Below are 9222 nucleotides of genomic sequence, written 5' to 3' on the forward strand. Positions count from 1 at the left end.
GGGACATGGACAATAAAAACATATCAAAAGGTGTGAAATGTATTGCTGTCCTTGAGAAGATGGAGCAGGATTAGTCAACTATTGGATTTATCTCTAGAAAATAGATTAGCATAATCCCTGGAAGATACTTAACTCTAGTTTGACTTCCCAAACCAGACCATATGGTTGCAAGCAGCTTCAGAAGATGCAAGGAACTCAAATTAAATCTCTTTAGCTCTGCCCTGACTATGCCACATTCCGACGCTGCAGTTTGCTTTGGAGCTGGTGTACTAGTACTGTGTTTGGTTTTGGGTGGGAGCAGCAAGTTATCACAATCGGTGGATCAATCTGTGGGTGCTTCTGACAAACAGAACAATAGTAAGGGGCTGAAATGCAGGCAGGCATTCTCATCATTGTGCCAATGCAACTCAGTCCTGACCTGCTGATATTCCAGCCTGCTCCCCCCACCCACAGTTCTACCTATCAGTAGCAGCTGGTGCCCAGAATAAGTGGTGGAGCTACAGCTGGCAGTTGGGGACGCCCCACATACTTCTGCTCTCCCAAGTAAGATCAACTACTCAATGAGTTTGAGGCTCTTCTCCCTCTCCCAACAGCTCCTGTGAACCCACTGCTCTCCCACCACTGCTCCTTCTGACAACCAGCACCAGCAGCCCCTGCCCTCCCAGGCCACCTGCTGCCTCATGGCAATCACAGGATGGCCAGCTCCTCACTCCCTCCACCTCCTCTTCCCTGCTTGGGCCCCAGTACTGCTTGGGAGGTGGGGGTGAATTCCACACCGGTGCACTAGCTCTGGGGCCAGCCTGATTCTGCCCCCAGGAGGACTGAAAGGGCACCCTGTGAGCACGTGCAGTTCTCAGCACTACTGCACACTGGCAAAGGAGGGAGCAGCTCTCCCAGGAGCTAGGTTTCAGAGGGTAGCTGTGTTAGTCTGTATCAGAAAAAAAAAAAAAACACACCCCACACCACACACAGGAGTACTTGTGGCACCTTAGAGACGAACAAATTTATTTGGGCATAAACTTTTGTGGGCTAAAACCCACTTCATCGGATGCATGCAGTGGAAAATACAGTAGGAAGATTATACACACACACACACACACCCACCCCCAACATGAAAAAATGGGTGTTACCATACCAACTGTAACGAGACCAATTAATTAAGGTGGGCTGCAGGAGAAAAACAAAAACACCTTTTGTAGTGATAATCAGGATGGTCCATTTCCAGCAGTTGACAAGAAGGTGCGAGTAACGGGGGGGGGGGGGGGGAGTTAGCATGTGGAAATAGTTTTTACTTCGTGTAATGACACATCCACTCCCAGTCTTTATTCAAGCCTAATTTAATGGTGTCCAGTTTGCAAATTAATTCCAGAGTTGGCAATGGGCTTTGTTGCAAGGATAGGTTCCTGGGTTAGTGTTTTTGCCGTGTGGTTGCTGATGAGTATTTGCTTCAGGTTGGGGGGCTGTCTGTAAGCAAGGACTGGCCTGTCTCCCAAGATCTGTGAGGGTAAGGGATCATCCTTCAGGATGGGTTGTAGATACTTGATGATGCTCTGGCGAGGTTTATGTTGGGGGCTGAAGGTGATGGTTAGTGGCGTTCTATTACTTTCTTTGTTGGGCTGGTCCTGGAGTAGGTGACTTCTGGGTATTCTTCTGGCTCTGTCAATCTGTTTCTTCACTTCTGCAGGGGGGAGTGTAGTTTTAAGAACGCTTGATAGAGATCTTGTAGGTGTTTGTCTGAGGGATTGGAGCAAATGCAGTTGTGCAGTTGTATCTTAGAGCTTGGCTGTAGACAATGGATCATGTGATGTGGTCTGGATGAAAGCTGGAGGCATGTAGGTAAGTACAGCGGTCAGTAGGTTTCCGGTATAGGGTGGCTTTTATGTGGCCATTGCTTATTAGCACTGTAGTGTCCAGGAAGTGGATCTCTTCTGTGGACTGGTCCAGGCTGAGGTTGATGGTAGGACGGAAACCCAGGAACCTATCCTTGCAACAAAGCCCGTTGCCAACTCTGTCCACATATCTATTCAAGGGACACCATCATAGGACCTAATCACATCAGCCACACCATCAGAGGCTCATTCACCTGCACATCTACCAATGTGATATATGCCATCATGTGCCAACAATGCCCCTCTGCCACGTACATTGGCCAAACTGGACAATCTCTATGCAAAAGAATAAATGGACCAAATCAGGCACCAAGAATTATAACATTCAAAAACCAGTCTGAGAACACTTCAACCTCCCTGGTCACACAATTTCAGACCTAAAAGTTGCTATTCTCCAACAAAAAAAACTTCAAAAACAGACTCCAATGAGAAACTGCAGAATTGGAATTAATTTGCAAACTGGACACCTTTAAATTAGGCTTGGATAAAGACTGTGTAATGACCCATCCACTCTCAAAGTAAAAACTATTTCCCCATGCTAATTTTTCCCCCCATTGTTACTCACACCTTCTTGTCAACTGTTTGAAATCGACCATCCTGATTATCACTACAAAAGGTTATTTTTTCTCCTGCTGATAATAGCCCACCTTAATTGATTAGTCTTGTTACGGTTGGTATGGCAACACCATTTTTTCATGTTCTCTGTGTATATATAATTTCCTACTGTATTTTCCATTGCATGCATCTGATGAAGTGGGTTTTAGCCCACGAAAGCTTATGCCCAAATAAATTTGTTAGTCTTGAAGGTGCCACAAGTACTCCTCATTTTTTCCCCCCAGGAGCTAGAGGCCCATAAATGTGCCCCATGGTGCTGCAATCTGCCAGCCCTTCCCCTTTCCTCACCCACCACCTGCTGCTCTCCCCAGGGTGCTGCTGGAGAGAAGGGGAAAAGAAAGGCCCCATCTCAAAGGGGGGGGGGCGGAAGCTGTCTACTGATGGCCTTCGTGACAAAGAGTGCTACACCAGAGCTAAGCAGTACTATTAAAGAAAGGCAAGGTGGGGCTCTGCCCATTGGCCAGTCAATACCAGCAGCCAGAGCGGCCTGCGGCACCTCTTGCTGGTCCAGCTGTGGGACCCCCAGCAGCCGATACATCAGGCCCTGCAGTGGGCTCACAAAGGAGACAAACTGGGACTTGGATGAGCGAAAAAAACTGGTTTTCAATGGTGACCTAAGGCCGGGGTTCAAATCCCCCACCCCAATGGCCCAGCTAGGCCCTCGCTCAGGCAGAGCTTACTGATCAGTATTAAAAATAGAGTGTAACAGCGTACAACAGAGTACTGATTACTTCAGGTAAGAGATGTATCTTAACACAAGTGCTGTTTGCAGGCAGCTGCAGATAGCACTAGTCTGAGTGTAAAAATCAATACAGACTCAGGCCTGCGCTCACCTCCTACAAAGTCCCAAGCAAGCTGGTTAAGAATTCTAATCTACAGAAGCACAGAGAGCCATTTCTGCCCTCCTAGGGGCTGTAAATCACAGATCCTGACTGCTAGCAATTAACAACCAGCCCCGGACACTCCTCAGAAAGAGAGGCATGTTAACCCTGGCCTCCAGGCTAAACTCCTACATGGGTAATTACATTCCAGCACACTAATATTCTCCCTGCCGTTCTATTCAGAGATATTCTCACCCCTCCTGGGCAGGGAAGCTACTGCAGAACACCTTCTGTATTCCCCTAAGAGGTGGATGAGCCATGCTATTTAAGTGCTTTGGGATCCTTCAGGATAACAATTAGAGGAGCATAAGTACTTAATTAATCTCTGCCAATCTAATAAGAGGATGGAGAAATGCAGAACACAGATGGCTCAGGCAATATGGCAGTAGGAGTTTCTTGAGCAGCACACAAATTTGGGAAGACAGGGTCAAATGGATGCTCCTTGGTGTAAATGCAAATCACAGCACCCAAAATACTTCAAGGAAAGAGAAGCAAATGAGAATATCTGTAGAGAGCAAGGTTAATATGCACCACTCTGAAGAAACAGACAGGCTGGTGACAAGGAGAAACTGAGTCAACAGACAGCTGGGGCAGAGTAAGTGGAGAAATCCAGAGACAGACAAAAGAACATGGGCTGACCCAGTACTATGCTCTGCATCACCCTGCGCATGAGACAGTTGGCTCCCAGGCTGCCACGCCCCAGGTCAACATGGATGTTTGGAGAAGGCAGAACACTCAGTGGGGGCAGGAGCTAGAGTGGAAGACAATCTCTAGTACCTCTTGTGGGGGGCGGGGGGGCGGACCAGGATGTTCAATGCGGGAGTAGGATAACAATCAGCACCATGGCCATGGAGTGGGGGAAAGAAGAATGAATTCAGTTCCTGGGCAATTCCGGTGGACGATGATCAGCAATCCCCAGCACACAGTCAAGAAGCAGATTATAGATTGGTTCCAAGACCAATTCTTCTGTGGCTCAGCACCCCCCACAGCAGTGTCCTCAGTCAGCCAATTGCCCATGCTGGGCCAGGCTGCAGGGTGACTGTGCCATGCACAGCAAAGCAGAGGCTTGCCTCTGAAGAAGGCAAACACCTTCAGCTGCAGAAGCCTTGAGAGTTCTCATCCCATCACCCTCTTTGTCCCTCTGCAGGTTAGCTCCCACCAACTGACAACACAAGTCAAATGTCACGGCTGCCCATCAATCAAACCTTGGGGAAACACTGTCTGAAGGAAAGTAGCCTCAGATGGAGCCTCTGTTGTTGGCATGACAGCCCTGTCCACCACACTGAATTGGGAAGCAGACAAAATTTCGTACCTTTGCCTTTCAAACTCCATGATCAGCTATACCTATTATGGACACTGTCACCAAATACCACCTGCTCAGGGTCAGAGGTCATGGGGGAGGAATCACCAAATTTTTCTCAATCTGGGAGGGAATCAGGGAGAATGTGTGAAACACTGACCACATCTGCCAAGAGACTGAAAAATATCCAACACAGAGGGGTCTTTTGCTGCCAGATTCACTAACAAGAATGCACAAGTCTAGCATCCCTGCCCTCCCACACTACACCACAAAATGCACAGCCCAGCGGACCTGCCAAATAACAAATGTTTGAACCTTTACAGAAAGGAGGTACAAGGACAGATAGATTGGCAGTGCACTATGGAGGCAGCTGAGAAGGCTAGGGAGGCAAGGATCTTATCACCAGTAGCAAGGAGTCCCAGCCAGAAAGGCTCCCACTGTTCCCCACACTTCCTGGGAGGAGTCCACTAGGCCCCTCCCTGGGAACAGAGGAAGCTGGCAGAAGGCCCCACCTCTCCTCTGGGCTGTCCAGTGGCAGCAGAAAAGGTGCCTCAACAAAGAGGGAATATGGGGTGGGGGAGCAGGACTAAAGCACTCCTCTGCCTCCAATCACATGGGACCAGGACCCTACCCCTTCCAAAAGTGGTCTATAACAGCTCCCAGTTCTGCCCAGGAGGGAGAGTGAGTTAAGGCCAGAAGAGTTCTCCCACCATCAGATTAAGGCAATTCAGTGTCCTAGATACACCACAACACAGGTCCCAGCATATCATGGGACTGCAGTCACTATGCCTTAATCCAGCCGTGAGCCCTGCGTACCCAGTTTCAGCGTCTCAAAAGCCCCACCGACATCACTACGTTACAGTGGGAAACTGTATCTGGTAAAAGGGACTTGAACTCGCAGAGGGATGCAGCTGGACTTTGGGATGGGTGAGAACAGGGGAAAGAAGGTAGAGGCAATATTTTTTTAAATGAAAGACATGAAAATATTTTTATAAGAAGTGTTTTAAAAATGGAGAGCAGAAAGGTTTAAAAATCAGTAAAGCTAAGCAAAGGAGGAAGTTAGTAACAGTGGAAATAGGCAGGGGATTAATTCACTAGTAAATAAAGTGTTTAAAAATGGGGACCAGTGAAAGGCAGAGAAACTGAATCAGACTCCTTAAATTGTGTATTAGGCAACCTGTGTAACCACTTACCACTGTTTACCCTCATCCTCTCTATTTTTAAATCCACTTATGCCTTGTCTTAGAAATTAGACTGCAAGAGTTTTAGAATCTCAGCTTTGAGACAGGGATGGAAGTACAATTTGCAAAAGCACTTAAGTGACATAGGAGCCTAAATTCTACAGTGAAAACCACTTATGTCCTTAGGCTCCTAATTTCCACAGGGCTTAGATTGAGCACCTACATGATTTTGTAAATGGAACTTGGGTGTTTTTGAAAAGTCTTACTCTGAGTTTGTACAGCACTCAGCACGATGGGACATTTTATTGATTAAGAGAATGAACAAGGCAGTATCCATGGCAGATTTCACTAAGCAGTTTTGATTAGGCAGCTATGGATGTTAAAAGAGCAGGACAGAAGATGAAATTCGGGCAGAGCTCATTTGCCAAAACAAACTAAATTTCCCTTCTGCACCAAGGAGCTTGGAACTTGAAGGAACCCATGGGAAAAATATATGGGTCCTGATCCAAAGCCCACTGTCAGCCGGAGCTATGCATATGGAGGCAAGTCCTTTATCAGTGAAAACATACACTTACAATGCAGCAGCAATTAAAAACCAAAGAGCATAAAGTGATGCATGAAAAAGGGAGAAGAACTAAAACTGTTGTAACCACATTGCTGCAAACCAATTGTGCACCTTTATTTGAAGAACAGGCTTAAGCTTTAGTTCCATGAGTGTAGCAGAGACAGAATTAATCCAGAAGAGGGCAATGAAAGTAGTTAGAGCAGGATAGATACAAGTTACAAATTGCCATAGGCCTGTTCAGAGTGGGAGAGAGTGGAAATGGGGCAGAGAAGTTCAGAATCATGAAGAGCTGTGGTGTTGTTGCCAGCTCTTGAGCCAAGTTGGTCAGCAGCACTTGGATGGAGTATTTAGAACAGGGGTGGCCAACCTGTGGCTCCAGAGCTGCATGCAGCTCTTCAGAGGTTAATATACAGCTCCTTACCTAGGCACTGATTCCGGGGCTGGAGTTATAGATGCTAACTTTCCAATGTGCTCACTACTCAACCCCTTGCTCTGCTCCAAGCCCTGCTCCCACTCCACCCCTTCCCCCGAGCCTTGCATGCCCATGCTCCTTCCCCCCCCCCCATAGCCTCCTGTGCAGGTGAAACAGGTGAAACAGCAGATTGTGGTGGGGAGGGGGGAGTAGGCGCTGACTGGTGGGGGCTGCCAGCAGGCGGGAGGTGCTGGGGAATGGGTGGGGGGCTGCTGACATATTACTTTTACTCTTTGGCAATGTACATTGGTAAATTCTGGCTCCTTCTCAGGGTCAGGTTGGCCGCCCCTGATCTAGAAGCAGGCATGGATGCTGCAGGAAGCACTCTGCTCCGAGTCCAGATGGAACAAATGCCAACAGTGTGTGGGGTGAGGAACAACTGTCCTGTCCTCAGCAGGGTCATCTAGATAAGAGAGACAGCAGAGATCCTGATCACTTGTGAAATCTCCTGTTGCCATTTTCACCTAGTTGTTTTAGTAAAATTTCAATCCAGGCAGTTCCATTCTGCCTTCTCAAGAATCCACCTTGCAGCTCCAAGTCGATACAGTATGCTTTACTATGTATTCCTGCCATGTTCTAAGCCAGAGGTGGAAGGAACAATTCCTACATGTTTGGGTTAAGTTTGCAAGGCACTTTGGGATTCCTTGAGAAGAAAAGACACTATATAAATGCATTATATTTTTTAAATGGCCAGTCCTTCCCGTGATGCGGAGGGCAGTGTCACTGGCCACTGAGGCAAAAAACAGGGCTGAAATGATAATCTTTCAACCCCCACCCCCATTCAACCTTGTATAAAGTTAATACAAATTGGCCAGGTACATAATGGAGCAAAGGGAAAGTTTGGTTTCCTCTGAAAACATTCAGATCAAGCACTGGCCATTGCCAGAAACAGCATCCAAAACTAAATGAACCAATAGTCTAAACAGGGGCAGCAAAACTGATGTTTCTATGGTCACTGTCCAATTCAGCTGTTACTTTGCACCTACTCCAAACCTGAGCCAGACCATAGATGTTCTGGGCCAACAGCTTAATAAGAAAGAGGAATATTAACACATTTCAGTGTCTAGACACAAGGACAAAGGGAAGTACAAGTTACCCTAAGGTGTGAGCTCGACTGAGGAATAAACTCCGGAGAGAAGTGGTGGAAGCCCAGCTTCTTGAGTCACTTAAAAAGTAGATTTCAGAGTAAAAAGAAAAGGAGTCCTTGTGGCACCTTAGAGACAAATAAATTGGTTAGTTTCTAAGGTGCCACAAGGACTCCTTTTCTTTTTTAAAAAAGTAGACTAATACTGTTCCATAGCAAACCATCCTGGCTAGGCCAGGCTAGGGTGTTGACCTTTCCCGAGATAGCCTTATCCTCCAATGCCTTTTACATTTCAGTGGAAGTGGCAGGTCACACCGTGCTACGAGCCCCTAATGCAGGCCGAGCTCCTGGCTTAGGAGAGGCAAAGCAGGGCACATTTCCACCTGATATCAACCATAAGCCAGAGCCCGAGTCCTACGATCATGGCTGCGCTGGCGACCTGCTGAAGTTCGCCGTGCCCGGCCCGCCGCTCCCCGCCTGCCGACCGCCGGCCCGCGGCACCAGCCCGTTCCAGGAGAAAGGCGCAGGGCGCTGCGGGCTCGGCCCCCAGCCGCGCTCTGCGCTGGAGGGAAGGCAACCCGCCAGCCTGCCGGGAAGGGTGCGGGCCGCACACGGCTCCGGACAGGGCGCCGCCGCCGCAGCACCCCGCCACCTGAGGGCGGCTCCCGGCCCCGCCTGGGGAGGCGCAGCGGCACGGGACCAGGAAACGGGCTTTTCCCTCAGCTAGGTTCTGGACGTGCATCAGCCCGCCCCGCGCCGAGCCGCTCCAGGCACCGCACAGCGCCCAGCCCCTCACCTTGGCCTCGAAGCAGATGCCGTGCTGGAAAGCGTCTTCATTGTGCAGCGGCACGCGCAGGTCGTGCCTGTCGTCGACCAGGTTGTAGCGAGACTTGCCGGGCATAGTGGCGGCGGTGGGGCCGGGAGCGCCCGGCTCCCTGTTCAGCGCGCCCGGCGCCGCGCTCCCTCCTCCCCCGGGCGGGGCGACCGCAGCCCCCGCCCGGCCCCGGCAGCCAGTGGCCGGCGGCGGAGGGCTGGGGCGGGGCGCATGCGCAGTACCAGCCCGGCCGGACGGGCACCTGGGCCGGAACGTGGGGAGGGGCCGTTGCAGGATCGGCCAGGAAGCCCCTTCCCCCACGGGCCTGCGTCACTGGTGTTGCTGGGGTGGCGGTTGCCATGGCAATGGGCCCAGCGGGCAGTGGCGAACCGCTTGCCCCGGCAAGGCTGCTACCGGCCCG

At 49.8% G+C, this 9222-nt stretch overlaps 1 protein-coding gene across 6 annotated transcripts in view; it reads right to left on the bottom strand.

Moving 5' to 3' along the window:
* Positions 1–9012, bottom strand: part of NOS1AP (nitric oxide synthase 1 adaptor protein) — a 175263-nt gene extending 166251 nt beyond the window's left edge. For 5 of the 6 annotated variants that reach the window (XM_073356236.1, XM_073356232.1, XM_073356231.1 and 2 more), the window contains exon 1: positions 8784–9012. In XM_073356236.1, the coding sequence (XP_073212337.1) occupies positions 8784–8888 (105 nt within the window). In that variant the 5' untranslated portion in view covers positions 8889–9012. The remainder of the gene's footprint in view (positions 1–8783) is intronic. The other variant, XM_073356237.1, reaches the window with a different exon arrangement.
* Between the last annotated feature and the right edge of the window lie 210 nt (positions 9013–9222).

This window comes from Lepidochelys kempii, chromosome 8 (genome assembly GCF_965140265.1).
Source record: "Lepidochelys kempii isolate rLepKem1 chromosome 8, rLepKem1.hap2, whole genome shotgun sequence".
NCBI lineage: Eukaryota > Metazoa > Chordata > Testudines > Cheloniidae > Lepidochelys > Lepidochelys kempii.